Here is an 18,720-nt window from a genome sequence, read left to right as displayed (position 1 = left end):
AGAGGAGATCTGTGTGGAGGAGTGGGCCAAAATCCCTGTTGCAGTGTGTGCAAACCTGGTCAAGAACTACAGGAAATGTTTGACCTCTGTAATTGCAAACAAAGGCTTCTGTACCAAATATTAACACTGATTTTCTCAGGTGTTCAAATACTTATGTTCAGCAGTGCAAGGGAAATATATTCTTTAAAAATCATACAATGTGATTTCCTGAATTTTTTTTAAAATTCTGTCTCTGAGTGGGAGTGCACCTACAATGTGAATTTCAGACCCCTCCATGATTTCTAAGTGGGAGAACTTGCAAAACTGTATGTGCACCTTAATGGAGTGTGTTTACATTTTTTTCTGCTGGCTGGGCAATGTAGATTTGAATCACCATTTGAAATTTCCACAGCTTATTTGTGTTTTTTCTAATGATGATTCAACTCTGATTGTACTTAGAGCACTCATCGGCTCTCTGTCTTTCTGTGCATCTCTTCCCTTAGAGCTGGGTGTTCCTCGGTGATCTGGTTACTAGACTAGGTAGCTAGTACTTTTTTACAGACTTTAACTAGCTGATCTAAATCATTGTGTAAGGATTGGGCGGCTGCTGGTGGTGACACTCAGTTTATAGATTAAAATGACCAGCTGAATGTTTCCATAAGCTTTGTATGACGTTGCTTTCCAGTTTATGTCTCTGTTATCCCTTTCATCTGTTCACATCTGTAGAATGAACTGGCTTAAAGCGGAACTACACTGAACACCGCAAACCAAAAACATTGCTTACATTGCAAACTCACCTATCCATTGTTGTCTCCATGCTTTTTTGTGCTGAGAAATCACTTTGAAAAACACCCCCTAGCATTTCTAGCCGTGGCCATCTTGAGATGATTCATGTAGCATTTACTTCCTGGAATCCATGTGCCCTTAGCTCAGGCATGCACACAAGAGGGTGTGCTTAGCTGAAAGAATCCCTTCCCTACCTCCTCCCCTCCTAAATATTTCTGGAATGTATGACATAATTTGCCTAGGCTTGAAAATCAGGAAGTAACTGAAGAAATGTTTAAAAAAGAAAAATACGTTTTTTAAAAAAGTAAAAATGCTATACTTTCCTATCTGTTTACTAATGCTACAAGCATAAGGATAAAAACAAGTCAATTCTGATTGAGGCTAGGTTCACATCTATGCAGGCTGTAGTTGATGCATTTCCCGGCTTGTTTTGCGGTGCATTTTTGATGCGTTTTTGTGTTTTTGTTTCGCTAATAGGAAAGTATGACAGTTCTGTTCATGTAGTGCGACTGTGAGTCAGGAAATGCATAAACCACAACCTGCATAGATGTGAACCTAGCCTCAATCAGCATTAACAATTTTTTTTCATCTTTGTGCCTCGAGCATTAGTATAGAGAAGTTCTGCTTTAAGTGCTGATCAGGGAAACAACAGGGTAAGACAACTTTATGACTACCCTTTGTGGGAGACAATCTTTTCATTTCTTTGCTGAACTAAATTGTGAAAAAGATGACAGGGGTACTCACTATGCGCTATGCGAAAATAAGGATCAGTGCAGGTCCACACCTTCATATCCTACATCAAAATATTCTTTAATTTCTCCAAGTCAGGTTCCTTGACCCACAAGTTTGATTTCCACCTCTCAGGTCTTGTGGAGTTGTAAACCCTCCCCCCTCCCCCCTTCCCTTGGCAACCAAGGGGATCCAAGTCTGCAGATAAATCCACTTCAGCATGTAGGTCTATCTCCACCAACTCCATCAGAGGTGGGGGATGCTTGTTGGCATTTATAGAGAATCCCAATTCTTGTATAGCTTTACATGGGTGTAGAATAGGGGTCAGCAACCTGTAGATCTGGATCTACCAGTAGATTGCGGCCAGGTGACTAGTAGATTGCGGTCTGGGCATGCTGACCCACCACCCCAGAGCATCAAACAGAGTGTAATGCAGAGGGACTACTTGTAAAGTTGGAGCTGTAGTAAAGGGCAAAATCTGCATAAGCCAATGCCTCCTCTGTAGTGTTGGCTCCTGTTCCATGCCATGCAGAGTGATACCAACTGCACTCCACCTCTTATTTTGGTGAGTAGTGCCAGCAGCAGGAAAGAAGAGATCTTCAGGTCAGTGTGAGGCAATACACTGGACATAACGTAATAGGGCTGCTTTTACACTGATGTTCTGCGGTTTACCCACGCCCTGGGTGCAGTGCAGTGCAGTGTACCAGGCAGATTTTCTCAGCAAAGTCTAGATCTGGGAGAATGGTCTCTCCATCAGGAGGTGTTCCAGCATGTATAGTCATGTGAAAAAGTGCAAACACCCCATGGAAACTGTTGACTTGTTCCATGGAAATTGCTGACTCCTTACAACATGTTTGAACGAGTAAACTTTAGATCTTCATTCAAACAGTGCCCACAGATAAAAGTGGTAAAGCTGAATAAAAAACATAAGGAGAAATGTGCCTTTTAAATCAGTTATTCAACGAAAATATCAATAGTTGTAATGATGTACTGTGGAAAAGGTAAGTACACCCTTGGACACAAAAGCTGGTGTCCAAGTAGCCGTGCAGCAGAAAATACTTTTTGTATAATTGCCCACCAGTCTCTGACATTGACTTGTGGCATTTTGGCCACTTCTCCATGCAAAATCCTTTCAGTTTCAAGATGTTTTAGGTTGTTTTTTTACATTTTCACATATGCAAATAAGGGGGGAAAACTACATACATTCCCATAGAGTACTTTAAAAAAAGTAAGAAGGGAATAGTGGGAAGAAGGAGGGGGGGGGGATCACGGATACATACCAGAAAGAGGATAACCGAATGGAAAGAATACAATAAAAACATAGTGTATACATAACATATCCTGGTCAACAAGCCTCTGTTAGAAACTTAAGGTTAAACTTAAGTAAGCACATCTAGATGAAATACTACAGTTACACCATTAATTGTTTATACATGTCAGAGGAAAGAAAATCTAGCTACAAGGCCCAACACTTGAAAAACTTTTCTTAAGTATGTGCACATTGATGCCTCCACTCAGCCTCCATAATAGTTTGTATTGTTTAAAAAAAAAAATGTGCTGAGCTTTATATGTTTCCAACTGTCCCAGGGCGACATCCCCCATTCTCTTCGAAGGTCTTTTAGGGACTTCAAGTGTGTACTTGACATGAAATGGAAACAACAAATCTCTTGAGGTCCCCCCAATGCTTAAAAAAGGCTAGGTCTTCTCCCGGAATAAAACAAGGGCTAACCTCCAAGTGGAGAGAGAGGTGAGGGAAGTCGTGCCAAGGAGAGTTTGTTGTTTAAGTCATCCCAGATAGTAAAGGTTGCAGAGGAGAGTGGAGAGACCAAGTCTGAGAGTCCCCGAAAAGTTGGAGGGAGCCAGGGGGCATAAGCTAGATTCTGGCCCCCCATGGTTTTTTCTAAAGGAACACATAATCTGTCACTCATTTGCAAGTTCCAATTGACTATTTGGAGGAAGGCAGTGGCCTGGTAGTACACCTCTTGCCTTCTTATGGCGCATAAGATCATAAGAGACACAGATGTTTCCCATGGCACAAAAATTTGGTAAATGCACAACAGGTCTTGAGGAAAAAGGCCCTAGGTAAACGTATAGGGACCATCTGGAAAAGGAATAAAAATTTGGAGAGGATCGTAATCTTCAAGATATTTATCCTGCCAAACCAAGTAGTTTGTACTTTCTCCCAGGCCTGCAGTTCATCCTGGACTGAGCGTAGCAATGGGATAAAGTTGGCCTTATAAAGATCTGTTTGGATCTGCTGGTTTTTAATGCCTAGATAGGTAAGGGGGAATCTTGCCATTTGAAAGAAAATGAATTCTCAAGAACTTTGATAGGTTATGGAAGAGATCTATTTCTCTCAGAAGGTTGGGTAGGGTTGTTCTGGGAGACTTAAGAAAAAAGAGAACATCGTATGCAAATGCAGAAATTTTATGCCCACTCTAACCCCAGAAATGTTGGGATTCAATTGAATCTGGCGCAAGAAGGCCTCCATAAGGCAAATAATAATGGCGACAGGGGACAGCCCTGCCTGGTCCCATTTGATATTTGGAAGGGCTTAGTAAGACCTGGTTAACTTTCACCTGCACCGTTCGATTTTTAAATAAAACGGCAATCCAAGATTGCATCTTAACCCCTAGGCAATATATATATGAGTTAAATACACAGTCTATCTGGACGAAAGCTTTGTCGGCATTAGACGAGAGGACAAGGCAAGGGATTTTTGTAGCAGTAATCCAGTGGATTAGGGAAATTGCTCTCTGGTAGTTGTCACTACCTTCTCAGGGATGAACCCCACTTGGTCAGCCTGGACCAACTAAGCCAGAAACTCTCAAGTGGTTAGCTAAATTGTTTGCCAAGATTTTAATATTCAGATTTAGTAAAGAAATCTGACGATAATTTTGACAGTATGCCGGGTTTTTCCCTTCTTTCGGATTACAGTTATGAGCACGCAGCACTTCAGGGAGGATACAACCTGCCTGCATAAAAGAATTGAAATACACCATCATGTGGGGAAAAAGGAGGTTTGAGTAATGTAGAAAATATTTGCAAGAAAACCCATCTGCGCCAGGTCTTTTTCCGGAGGGCATAGCTTTGAACATAGAGAGAATTTCCGCCGATGAGGCTGATCAATCAGTAGGAGGTCAATTCGGGAGTACGACTGGTGCACTGGTGAAAATATAGAACCCTTCAACAGTCCACCAGCCACAAATCTCGCAGGGATCTAGAAATGTGATTCCTAGCAGAGAAAGACAGGGTGGACCTTCCTGAGTAAGAGTCCAGTTGGTGGTCTAGAAAACCGTTAAAATTACCCCCCATAATTGCTGAACCAGAGGAGAAATCCTGTAAGGTACCAAGTACCTTGTCAATAAAAAAAACCCTGACCCGTATTTTGAGCATAGATGTTCTGTAACGTAAGGGGGTTTCCGTAGAGGGAGCCCATAACCATCACATATCTGCCTTCTGGGTCCTCCAGGTGGTACAAAGGGGCAAATTTTGTGAAAGGCTATAGCCAATGCCCTTGGCCCATTTAATAGGGGGCGTACTCTGAAACCAGCGGTCGAATAGGTATATGGAATTATGGAGTCTACAACCCCGTAGGGTGGGCACCATGTGAAGAAACGTAACGGGGTAAACCTATAGTGAGGAAGTGTGTAAGCCATACCCAAGTAGGCAACTCCAACCGGGGCTGCCCACTGCCTATATATATGCAGAAATATAAAACGGTAAAAGATACAATAGCCATATAGCAGAAACAAAACACATGACAAACAGTATGTCCCGAGACCCATGAGCCACTAAAACATTTGGTCGTAAACATAAAAAAACAAAACAAAAAATGAAATCAGATCTTGTGGTAATAGGGAAGCAGCAGCTTATAGAAACCAGGATAGGCCCAATATTAGGGGCCCGTATATGAGAGTCCCAAAAAAAAATTCAAAGAAGATCAACAGTAGGTGGGGTCACAAGCACCAACCCAAAGCTAGCAGAAAATGCCTATGAAGTAACCAAGGTTTTCCCTTTGGTATTAGGTGAGCCCAGAGGGTTACGTAGCCGCTTTCGTTTCGGCGTAGTTCCTGCCAATCATGGTGCAGGGTAGGTTGAGGAGATGTTCCACCAACCCTCCAATCAGGAAAGTCCACCTCAGAGAGATTGAGAGCTTGAAGAAACTGGTGTCAGTGGGAGCAACAGTGCCCTGTCGCTGGTGTCAGTGGGAGGAACAGTACCCGGTCGTTGGGATCAGTATGAGGAACAGAGCCCCGTCGTTGGGATCAGTAGGAGGAACAGAGCCCAGTCGTTGGGATCAGTAGGAGGAACAGAGCCCAGTCGTTGGGATCAGTAGGAGGAACAGAGCCCCGTCGTTGGGATCAGTGGGAGGAACAGAGCCCCATCGTTGGGGTCAGTGGGAGGAACAGCGCCATGCTGTTGGGGTCAGTGGGAGGAACAGCGCCATGCTGTTGGGGTCAGTGGGAGGAATAGTGCCCCATCATTGGTGTCAGTGGGAAGAATAGAATCCCATCGTTGGTGTCAGTGGGAAGAATAGTGCTTCTTATCAGTGGAAGGAAAAGTGCCCCAAGGGCCAAATAAAAGCAAGCAAAGGGCCATGTCTGGCCTGCGGACCACAGTTTGGAGACCCCTGCTCTATCTCAATGGGGAGCGCAGGGGGTTTTCCCAGAATTTAAGTAAAAGCAGAAAGCAAGGTTGGAATCAGGGTGGCTCTCTTGACGGATTCGGGTAAACCGCGAATCCTCAAGTTTTTCCTGTGGCTCTTGTTCTCAATCCTGTTGATCTAGCCAGACTTGTAAGGAATGAAATACAGCCGCGGACTCATTTTGTTCTGTATTAAGGGCTTCAACTCTTGTGCCTGTTTGTATGATATCAGCCTTCTTGGAACCCTGCTGTGTATGTATCTGCCAGCTGTTTAAGAAAAGCTGTCAGACCTGCCTTTGTAGGGAGATCACTGAGGCATTGCTTGATGTCTCAGCAGGGATGCTGTGAGTGTGAGGGATGCAACAGGGTAGATTGCCAGCTCTCTGGGGTCGGAGAAGGTGTGGATGGCGTTTGGGACTCAATCTGCATTGTGGCATCCATATGGGAATCTTCTCTGAGGAGCACTGGCACTGCACCAGAGATGGAGGAAGAGACAGGGTCTGCCATGATGGCGCCAGCTGACTCACCGGCGAGAAACAGGACAATGCTGCTCTGCTGGCGCTTGCTGGAGGAGGCGACGGGTGGCTCTTTGTCCCCCTTCTTTCTGGGCATCACTGCTGCTAGGACCGGGCGGCTGTGCCGTATCAGCTGCCTTTCTCCGACATGGCTTGGCCAAACCCCTGTTTGTAGGTTTTCTTACATGAACTGCATGTTTCAGATTCCCCCACAACATTTCAATTGGATTCAGATCAGGGCTTTGATTAGGTCAGATCATAATTTTCTATTTCATCTTTTGAGCTATTCCCTGGTGGATTTGCTAGTGTACTTTGGTTCATTATCGTGTTGAAATATATATCTGTGTTTAATGTGGTTCTATTGTCACAACATTTTATTACCTTAATGCATTCTATGCGTTAAGGTAAATAACACTCTATTACCTGTCCTAGCTCCCCCAATCCCACAATACTTAATTCCTCTTACCGATCCAGTGCTATCCCAGCTACAGTACCTCTCCTCCACTTATTGGTCTCACAGGAGATGATGGCAGCTGCGGGAGCCATAGGCTTCTAATGCTGTCGGTCAAACTCTTATCAAAAGGGGGGCATAGCTTACTAGCACTGTGTGGGTCTATGGACGTGCACCTACACGGGTACCTCCTTAGCTCCACGCCTGCTGAGGGGGAACTCAGAGGAAGAAGTAGCAGACAGCGCCAGCCGGAGACTGCCAAAGAGGAGGTAAGGGACTGCTTTGTACAATATCATTAAACTGCCAAAGAGGTGGTGAGGGATTGCTTTGTACAATACCATCTATTTTATTTTGAAGCAAAAAAAACATATGCTTTAGTATCACTTGTATCGCTTTCAATTCAGTTTTCAGAGATATGGCCTCACATACTCATCTAGCAGACTTTGATATGATGCAAAATATATAGCTTGACAACTGCTAGCTGCCCAGGCCCTGAAACCGCAAAGAAACCCCAAACCATTTCTACCACAATGCTTCACAGTTGGTATGAGTTCTGCTAAAATACTGCCGTGATTTGCCCCAAGCATGTCTGCTGTTACTGAGGCCCAGCAGCTGTAATTCATCAGTCGATGGCACTTGATTCAGAAAGGCCTGGTCTATGCCTAAGTGTTCAGGCAAACTGTAGGTTTGTCTGATTGTAAATGCATACATTTTGGCACCAGGTGTTGCAAGAATTGCCAGATCACTCTACAATAAATTTTCAGTGTCCTACGAGACTTCTTTTTTGGAATAAACAGCTGAATTTTCTGGGCCAGCAAATCCTGGACAAACTGGCAGGTTGAAATCTATTGCACTTTGATTTGAATAAAAAAATGTAGGAGAGGAGGTTTCACCTGCATACTCCCTAAGAAGCTTCTAATTATTGGCAGCTGATCTGGGATGTCAGATTTCATGGATTTGCAGTGGTGGTAAACATAAGAGTGTGCTTATTGTTTCCATGTGACAAATCTGCATCTTTTTTTTTTTTTTAAATTTAGATTGTGAATGAGTACACCATGTCAGTTTTATGTGTCTCTTGTTCAAGTATATCTGAATAAAGATCTAATGTTTGTTCAGATATGTTTTAAAAGCCAACAATTTTCATAGGGTGTTCTTACTTTTTCCACTTGACTGAAGAATCTGCGTTTGGGGGTGCCAGATGTCGATCAGCTTCTCAGCTCAACAGAAAACTAGACAGATTTGTCTCCAGGATGCAGAACCTGATAGATGTCCTGTTATGTAAGAGAGGTGACCTGTTGTCCTAATTGGTGCCTATTTAATGTATTTAAGATAGATAGTAACTCTGTAGAGTTTACTCAGTGGAGTTTGCTCTTTGGAAGTACAACAATACAGAAGTGCAGCAGGACAAAAGTGCATAGTTTGAACAGCAGGAGTTTGGAAACAGCCAACTATGTTTGGTTAGTACCGTATTTTCCGGGGTATAAGACGACTTTTTAACCCATGAAAATCTTCTCAAAAGTCGGGGGTTGTCTTATACGCCGGTGTACGGCATGCTGACACTTGGTGTCAGGGCGGCACTTTTTAGGGGGCATTATTCCTCCCAATGACACCAGCGATGGGGCACTATTCCTCCCCCCCACTAACACCAACGATGGGGCACTATTCCTCCTTCCCACTGACACCAACGATGGGGCACTATTCCTCCCCCCCCCCCCACTGACACCAGCGATGGGGCACTATTCCACCCCCCACTGACACCAATGACGGAACACTATTCCTTCCCCCACTGACACCAATGACGGGGCACTATTCCTCCCACTGACACCAATGACGGGGCACGATTCCTCCCACTGACACCAAAGATGGGGCACTATTCCCCCCACTGATACTAATGATGGGGCACTATTCCCCCCACTGATACTAATGATGGGGCACTATTCCTCCCACTGACACCAATGATGGGGCGCTATTCCTCCCACTGACACCAATGATGGGGCGCTATTCCTCCCACTGATACTAATGATGGGGCGCTATTCCTCCCACTGATACTAATGATGGGGCACTATTCCTCCCACTGATATCAATGATGGGCCACTATTCCTCCCACTGACACCAATGATGGGGCACTATTCCTCCCAATGATACCAATGATTGGGCACTATTCCTGCCACTGATACCAATGATGGGGCACTATTCCTGCCACTGACACCAATGATGGGGCACGATTCCTCCCACTGACACCAATGATGGGGCGCTATTCTTCCCACTGACACCAATGATGGGGCGCTATTCTTCCCACTGACACCAATGATGGGGCGCGATTCCTCCCACTGACACCAATGATGGGGCGCGATTCCTCCCACTGACACCAATGATGGGGCGCGATTCCTCCCACTGACACCAATGATGGGGCGCGATTCCTCCCACTGACACCAATGATGGGGCGCGATTCCTCCCACTGACACCAATGATGGGGCGCGATTCCTCCCACTGACACCAATGATGGGTCGCGATTCCTCCCACTGACACCAATGATGGGTCGCGATTCCTCCCACTGACACCAATGATGGGTCGCGATTCCTCCCACTGACACCAATGATGGGTCGCGATTCCTCCCACTGACACCAATGATGGGTCGCGATTCCTCCCACTGACACCAATGATGGGTCGCGATTCCTCCCACTGACACCAATGATGGGGCGCTATTCCTCCCACTGACACCAATGATGGGGCGCTATTCCTCCCACTGACACCAATGATGGGGCGCTATTCCTCCCACTGACACCAATGATGGGGCGCTATTCCTCCCACTGACACCAATGATGGGGCGCTATTCCTCCCACTGACACCAATGATGGGGCACGATTCCTCCCACTGACACCAATGATGGGACACTATTCATCCCACTGACACCAATGATGGGGCACGATTCTTCCCACTGACACTGATGGAGTACTATTCCTCCCACTGACACTAATGATAAGACACTATTCCTCACACACTGACACTAATGATGGGGCACCATCATTGGTGTCAGTGGGAGGAATAGTGTCCCATCATTGGTGTCAGAGCGAGAAATCGTGCCCCATCATTGGTGTCAGTGGGAGGAATAGTGTCCCATCATTGGTGTCAGTGGGAGGAATAGTGCCCCATCATTGGTGTCAGAGCGAGGAATTGTGCCCCATCATTGGTGTCAGTGGGAGGAATAGTGTCCCATCATTGGTGTCAGTGGGAGGAATAGTGCCCCATCATTGGTGTCAGAGCGAGGAATTGTGCCCCATCATTGGTGTCAGTGGGAGGAATAGCACCCCATCACTGGAATACCATACCATATTAAAATCAAATCTGATGTTTTTTAATTTTTATTTGGTGTGTGTTGGAAGAGGGGTAGTCTTATACGGCGAGTATAGCCCAAACATTTTAACAGGAAAAGTAGGGGGTCGTCTTATACGCCGGAAAATACGGTACTTGTGTTTTGAATTTAAGTAAATCTTTTTTTATGTCTGGTTTAGTTCAGTGCAGTACTTGCTTGGCATTTGTTTTTCGTGGTGCTTTTTGTAAGCTGGGATGCTGTCCCATTTGTATGGAGATTTCTAGTCTATGTAATGACATTGCTTGTTTAAATTCATTGGTTGGTGCCCTGCAGTCTGAGATCAAGAGGCTGTCTAAGCCAGTTTGTTCTGTTGAGCTGCCCTGCGCCACCTCTTCCTCAAAGAATGCGCAGGAGAAGGGCAGTGTAGACAACTGTTGGGTCAGGAAGAGTGAGGCCTGTGGACCATAAACATGTAGCTTTTGGGATGACACTGCATAACTCTGTGTTCTTTCTGAGCTAGAGGCAGATACAAAGGTTGCAAATATAGCTGCTTGTGAGCATAGGAAGGAGAACCCTGAAAAGAAATTGCTTTGCTAAAAGTAACTGTTTTATGGGAGGTTGCAATCCAGGCAAGTGTTGTGTAGAAGGCTTCTAAAAGGAAAAGGAATCTTGTTGGTGATTCAGTTGTAAGAGGTGTTTCTTTAGGAAATCATGTGGAAGTGTCAATGGAAGTTAGGTGTTTACCTGGTGCTACTGTTAGGAGAGATAAAAGGCGCATTTTAACAATTGTCAAAAAAAGCTAGTAAAGAGTGCAATGTTAATGATTTTGTGCACCTTGGCACAAATAACTTATCCAAGAATGATGTGCGTTCTGTACATAAGAATTTCCAGAATTTTGGCCAAGATCTTCAACAGTTAGGCTGTACTGTTACATTTTCGGAGGTCTTACCTGTGCATAATGGACAAAAGAAAGTACTCCATATAGCAGAGTTCAATGTTTGGTTAAAGGATTGGAGCAAAGCTGAAGGTTTTGGTTGTGTTAGTGATGATGCTGTCGGGTGGTCTGACATTGAGCTGTACAAAAGAGATGGTCTGCATACCTCATACAAGGGTGCTGAGCTTATTAGTATGGAATTTAGGAGTTTTTTAGGACATGCATTTAAACTGAGAAATGGAGGCAGAGATGTAATTGTTGAGCATTTCTGTCCCCAGCAGGTTGAAACAAATGTGAGGGTTTGTGTTGTTAAGGACTGGACTGATGGAGTGGTCACTTCAGTTAAAATTTCTGGTGTTAAAAATAAAGCAGTAGATAGCGGTGTTTGTCATGTCATGTGCACTAATGCACGTAGTTTAGGCAACAAGGTTTGTGAGCTGACAGCTCTTATGTCTAAGGACAACTTGGACCTTGTTGCAATTACAGAGAAGTGGTTCCAGGATTTAAATGACTGGGAAATAACTATACCAGGGAATACACTATACAGGAAAGACAGAGTAGGGAAGAGGGGAGGTGGAGTTGCCATATATGTCATTAACAGCATAAGGCTAACATTGATTCAAAAATCAAACAAAATACTCAAAACCCTCTGGGTCTTCCTTTCAACCAGAGAGGGATCTTCCCTTAGAATTGGTGTAGTATACAGACCCCCAGGACAGACTAAAGATTATGACAACTTGTTGATTGACGTGATAACTCAAATGGCAATGAAGGGGAAGGTTTTGGACGTCTTCAACACGTCTGACATTACCTGGAATTCTCAAACTGCTATTACAAGCAGGAGCAGAGATGTAATGGAAGCCTTGAATGGGGTTTTTCTAAAACAGTAAAGTCCAACCAGAGGTGATCATATTCTAGACCTAGTACTGACAAATGAGGATCGACTGTCTAATGTTTAGGGGAGAGAAAATTTGGATTCTATTGATCACCAATATCTTTGGTTTGATATTAAAATGAATTGAAAAATCATATACAAAAACAAAAGTTCTAGATTTCAAAAGGATAACTTTTCAGGGATGTTGAATTTGTATCACCTGATTCCCGAGGCGGGAAGGTAGTTTTTTTTTTTTTTTTTTTTCTTTCAACCTTTAGCCCTGCTGTGAGCAAACAGCAGGGCTCACCTGTCAGGTGAAAGCATTCAGGCGGCTGCACTGGGACTGGTTCAGCATGTGCTGACCCAGAAGTGACTTTATGATGTCACTTCCAGGTCACTGTTCACAGATGTTCTGGCCATTGAGGATGGGAAAGAATGTAATGCAGTGTGATGTACACTGCATTACATTCAGGGGGGGCATTCAAGGTCTCTTAAACCCTGGATGTCTCAATAAAGAGAACCTGTCACCCAAAATCATCACATAGGAGACTTTTTGTCCCGTATGTGATGAAAAAAAAAAAGTTAAGTAAAAAAAATGTTTTGAATTGTAAAAAATTAAAGTTACACCCAAGCACATAACATCCCCTCAAACAAAAAAAATTGAGGTTCCCTCATCCCCACATATACACACGTACAAACGTATGAAACCGTTGTTTTTGATACACATTACATATCACCGTGCACGCCAGAATGAGAACAATAATTCTAGCACAAGACCTCCTTCGTAACACTATACTGATGACCTATAAGGGATTTAAAATGGTCGGCTATAGAAAATATAAGGTACTAAAGTTTGTTGCCATTTCACGAGCGCACGCAAATTTAAGATTTGACATGTTGAATATCTATTTACTCGGTGCGACCTCATCTTTTATATTTTAACAAAAAATAGGGTAATTTAATGCTTTTTTTTGTGCCATAAAATTAACTTGAGTGTATTTTTTACTGAAATTTTGCATTTCGGTAATATCGTGTGACATGAAAAGTTATAACTACCACTATTTTATTTTCTAGGGTTTCTGCTTTCAGAAAATATATAATGTTTGGGGTTTTTGTGTAATCTTCAAGCCTAAAATGAATTTTTTTTAAACGTGTGCAAAAATGCAAAGACGGCTCTGTCAGCGAAAGGGATAAACCCGAGACTCCCCTTTTCTGAGGAGCACCCAATCAGTGCTTATTACACTGCAAGGTCTCTCCCCTCCCTGCTAGTCCCCAGGTTTGGTGCTGGAGACAAGCAGGGAGGGGAGGAGATATACAGCGCAATGTTAAAAAAAATGAAATGTTTAAGTCGCCACAAAGCCCTAGACATTCATAAAAGCACCTCAGATTTAAATACGATTTTGGTTAAAAACTTTATTTTTTTAATCTGGACAAGTATATTGTCATGCGGGACAAGTAGATTGGGACCCAGATTTAATCCCTGGACAAGTATTTTTTTTTTTTTTTTTTTTTAATTTCCACACCCCTGCTTTAGCTTAAATGGGTGAATTTCTAAAAAAATTAATTGAAAGGTTGGAGTAAAACTGCAGGAGTAAGTAATCAGTGGGCACTGTTAAAGTCTACTATCCTGGAGGCAACTAGATTATATGTCCGGCAAGTTAGTAAGAATAAACGGAAGAGAAAACTAATATGGTTCACTAAAGAGTTAACTAGGATAGTAAGGAAAAACAATCAGCATATAGAAGATTCAAGGAAACAGGAGGTATAGCTGACAAAGAAGAGTATAAAAATAGACAAAAGGAGGCCAAACACATCAGTGCTGTCAAAGCACAGAAAGAGAAGGAAATTGCTAAATCTATTAAGGAGATAAAACCTTTTTTAGGTACATTAGTGATAGAAAAAAAAAAAGGGATCAGTAAAATGAAAACTGGAAACAGCACTTATGTTGAGGCAGACCTGGATGTAGCAAACCACCTAAACAATTACTTCTGTTCATTCTTTTCTGAAATAAATTGTACTAACAATAATAAGATGGGAAATCATATTGAGTCTAGTAATGGTTCATTTTTAGGGTTTCCGGAGACAGAGGTAGCAGAGGAACTGGCTTGGTTAAAGATTAATAAAGCAATGGGCCCTGATGGTATTCATCCCAGAGTTCTAAGAGAACTTCGAGGTATAGTTGTTGGACCTGTAGCAGATCTTTTTAATCAATTTCTTTTAACAGGAGAAGTTCCCCATGACTGGTTGATTAGATAATATTGTACTTATTCACAAGAAGGGCAGCAAGGTAGAAGCTGCCAATTACAGGCCAGTGCGTTTTACCACTTGCCCTCCAGAGGATTTACGACGCTTTTACTTTAACTGACAATTGCGCAGTCATGTAACGCTGCACCCAAATGAAATTTACGTCCTTTTTTCCCATGAATAGAGCTTTCTTTTGGTGGTATTTGATCACCTGTGCGGTTTTTATTTTTTGCGCTATAAATATTAAAATCGACAATTTTGAGAAAAAACACAATATTTTTTACTTTTTGCGATTAAACATGTCCAGTAGAAAACTTAAAAATATCAAATTTCGTCATAAATTTAGATCAAAATGTATTCTGCTACATGTCTTTGCTAAAAAGAAAAATCCCAATTTGTGTAAATTAATTGGTTTACATGAAAGTTATAGCATTTACAAATGGTATACATACTGGGCTTTTTTTTTTTTAAATTTAATTTTTACTAGTAATGGTGGCAATCAGCGACTTATTGCGGGGCTGCGGCGGGCATTCTGACACTGGGGGGAACTGACTTGGTGTCACTGACATTCCCAGTGACACCAATACAGTGATCAGTGCTAATGAAAAGCACTGACACTGTACTAATGGCACTGGGCATGAAGGGGTTAACGTAGGGCAATCAAAGAGTTAACTGTGTGCTGGTTTACTTTGTGTCCTGTGTTAGTGCTTCACTGTAAGCACACTGCTTTGCATGGCTGTGCTATGCAAAATCATATATATAGATAGATAGATAGATATGTGTGTGTGTGTGTATATATATATATATGTGTGTGTGTGTGTGATTTTGCGCACAGCTGCCGCCCTGTAGCAGTATTTCTGCTATGGGGCAGAGATGAAGCAGCTAACATCAGTTGTAGTTACTGGAATCACTTCTGAAAAGAAGGCTCGTTGATCATTTAAAAACACACAATTTGCTAGACCCAAAGCAGCATGGCTTTACTGAGGACAGATCATGTTAGACTAATCTGATTGGATTTTTTTTACTATTACCAATGTTTTAGACCAGGGTGGCGCTGTGGACCTAGAATATCTTGATTTCAGCAAGGCATTTAATACAGTTCCACATAATGATCTAATACAAACGTTGTACAAGCTAGGACTTAGCCCTTGGGTGGTTCAGTGGATATGTAATTGGCTAAAGGATAGATACCAGAGTGATTGTAAATGGGGTTCTTTCAGAACAGAGACCAGTCAGTAGTGGTGTACCCCAAGGCTCTGTACTAAGTCCTGTTCTATTTAATCTATATATAAGTGATATAACTAAAGGTTTGTTGGGTAAGGTTTGTCTTTTTGCTGATGACACAAAGGTGCGCAATAGGGTTGATATCCCAGGAGGTGTCTGTAACATGCAACATGATTTGGCATTGCTGGAAGATTGGTCAAAGCAATGGAAATGTAAAATAATGCACCTAGGAAAAAGAATCCCTTTAGAGAGTACAACATTGGGGGTACAGTGTTGGCCAGCACTACAGAGGAAATTGGAGGATTTGGGGGACCTATTTCATATGATTGCAAAATGAGCAAACAGGGTGCCCAGGCAGTGGGGAAAGCAAATAGAAGTCTAGGATGCATCACTAACAGGGTCACCAACTGGAGGAATGAGGTCCTGATTCCCGTATATAGATCTTTAGTTAGACCTCATTTAGAATACTGTGTCCAGTTCTGGAGACCTCACTTAAAAAAAGATATTGGTAGGATAGAACAAGCAGACGAGTAACGAAAATGGTGAAAGGTCTGGGGGATAAAACATATCTAGAGTGACTTCAGGAACATTGTATAGTCTGAAGGAAAGAAGGGAAAGGGGAGACATGATTGAAACCTTTAAGTACATCAAGGGGGGTGAATAAGGTTCAGGAGGGCAGTATTTTCAACAGGAAACCAAAATAAAGAACATGAGGACCTTAAACGAACTGGAGGAAAGTTTAAAACTAATCTCAGAAAGTATTATTTTACTGAAAGAGTAGTTGATGCTTGAAATAAACTTCCAGTAGAGGTAATGAGCCAGTCACCAGTAAATTGCTTCAGACATGCTTGGGACAAGCAAAGATCTATACTCAGGAAAAAAAAGCTAACAAAAAACCCCCAAAAATATGAGCAGACTCAATGGACCTCGCTGAAATTATTACCTTGTGTGCTTTGAAGAACTGAAAGTGAGGGCATTCCAGTCATTCTCATAGCTCTGGATTGGCCTCAGGAAATGTTGTACACTAAGCTGAATTGTCAGCTGGCACTCTTCAGCCTCTACCAGATCTGTTACTCAAGGACAGATCTTCCATCCTTGCTGGTTGCTGGCTTTGATATCCTGGCGTTTGAAAGCAAGGTTCTGAGAGACAGGGTTTTCATCATTTTTGTTTATGTGGAATTTCCCCCAGTGTGAAGTAGGATTGCAAAAGGTTCAACTTGAGGGTTTGCATTTTTCTATATGCCCACTTGTAAGTTGAGTGAGAATGTTTTAAGGCAGAAGACTGAAACATCAGTTTTGGGCTAATTTAACCCATAAGATTTATTGTCATGAATTTTAATGGTGAAATCTTCCACCACCAGAGCTCCAGTGCCTCTTAAGTGTCACAGCTTACTACAAAGCCAAAATGATGGTGTCATGTTACCTTAAAGCGGTACTAAGGTTATCTTTTTTTTTTTTTTTTTATAAAAAAAAAACACAAACGGCTATATTTACTTTTTGTGTGCATAGAGCAGCCCGGATCCTCCTCTTCTCGGGTCCCCCGCAAGCTTTCTTGGCCCCTCCTTCTGTCAGGTGCCCCCACAGCAAGCAGTTTGCTATGGGGACAACTGCTGCTCTTTGTGTCCCATTCACAGATGAAGCTGCGGCTGTGCCCTGAGCCCTCTCTCTTCTCATTGTCTCACTGGCTGTGATTGATAGCAGCGGGAGCCATTGGCTCCTTCTGCTGTCTTAGCCAATAAGGAGAGAGAGTCCCTGGGATAGCCAAGACTCCAGTGCACATTGCTTGATCGAGAGGAGGCTTAGGAGAGTATTTGGGGGGGGGGGGATATGCTGCACACAGAAGGTTTTTTTACCTTCTTGCATATAATGCACGAATGTAAAAAACCTTGAGCCTTTACAACCACTTTAAAGACAGAATAAAATATAATTGTAGAGTAGATTCTGGAGCTGCCTGGTGCTGATACTCGGGATTTAGTTGTGCTCTGGGGCAAAACTGAAGCTGAACTGGCAAGAATTGCTACTAACCCTGGCTCAGTGTATGATGGCCAAATCCATTAAAGCCAAATCCCCTGATTTCCTTGCAGAGCCATATGCCAGTTAGCATGCACTGTTTAAAGAAGTCATGAAACCTTTTCTTTCATTTTCAGTGCCTGCTCCTGTGGAACATCAGATTTGCCCAGCAGTCTGTGTACTGATGAAACTTTCATTTGATGAAGAACACAGGCATGCAATGAATGAACTTGGTAAGATGATGTACAACATCCCAAGACTTGGCTTCCAAGCATGGGAAAGGATTCTAAATGTAACATTATTTTTGTTTCCAAACAGGGGGATTACAGGCTATTGCAGAACTTCTTCAAGTAGATTGTGAAATGTATGGACTTATTAATGACCACTATAGTATTACACTTCGTCGATATGCTGGGATGGCCTTAACAAACCTGACTTTTGGAGATGTAGCCAACAAGGTGGTATTTACATTTTTATGCATTATTGTGTAGATTCAGAACTTGTATAGTACAATTAAAGAAATTACTAAAGATCACATATTTGAGTGGGTATTTTCTGAGATTAATTTATGCCCTCTAGAGCAGTGTTTCTTAACCTTTTTCCATTCAAGGCACCCTTTACAACTCTGCACAATCTTGAGGCACCCCATTTTAAAATGTAAAAAACTAATAGTTGTACATAATGCTGCAGCATCCACACACATTGGGCACCCAGTGTTAAGAGCTGATTTATGCTTCCAAAAAAATACATCTTTGCACACTGGTACTGACTAGTATTCCAATGTTTCTCTTCTCCCTCACTCCCTTGCTAATGTGACCCCAGTGCTGACAGGAAGGGGCAAACAGGGATGCTGTGCAGGCGTCCGACATCCTTATCAACCAATGACATAATTGGTTGTTATCACGCCAGCGGCTAGATGGTTGCAATGGTGCACAATAAAAACCTGTGGCTTTGTGTAACTAAAAGGCAGGCATGACCCACCCTCTGGCTTCTATACAGTTTTTGGACAATTTT

General features: G+C 42.7%; 1 protein-coding gene across 1 annotated transcript in view; it reads left to right on the top strand.

The window, feature by feature from the left end:
• APC (APC regulator of Wnt signaling pathway) overlaps positions 1–18,720 on the top strand; it is a 153,912-nt gene that overhangs the window by 119,848 nt on the left and 15,344 nt on the right. Inside the window, exons 11-12 of the mRNA XM_089684736.1 lie at positions 17,844–17,939; positions 18,025–18,164. Coding sequence (XP_089540862.1) covers positions 17,844–17,939; positions 18,025–18,164 — 236 coding nt within the window. The remainder of the gene's footprint in view (positions 1–17,843; positions 17,940–18,024; positions 18,165–18,720) is intronic.

The sequence above is a fragment of the Staurois parvus genome, unplaced genomic scaffold (assembly GCF_062004578.1).
Source record: "Staurois parvus isolate SC_StPar_1 unplaced genomic scaffold, SC_StPar_1.0 ptg000354l, whole genome shotgun sequence".
NCBI classification, from domain to species: domain Eukaryota; kingdom Metazoa; phylum Chordata; class Amphibia; order Anura; family Ranidae; genus Staurois; species Staurois parvus.
This window is presented reverse-complemented; position numbering and strand designations above follow the sequence as displayed.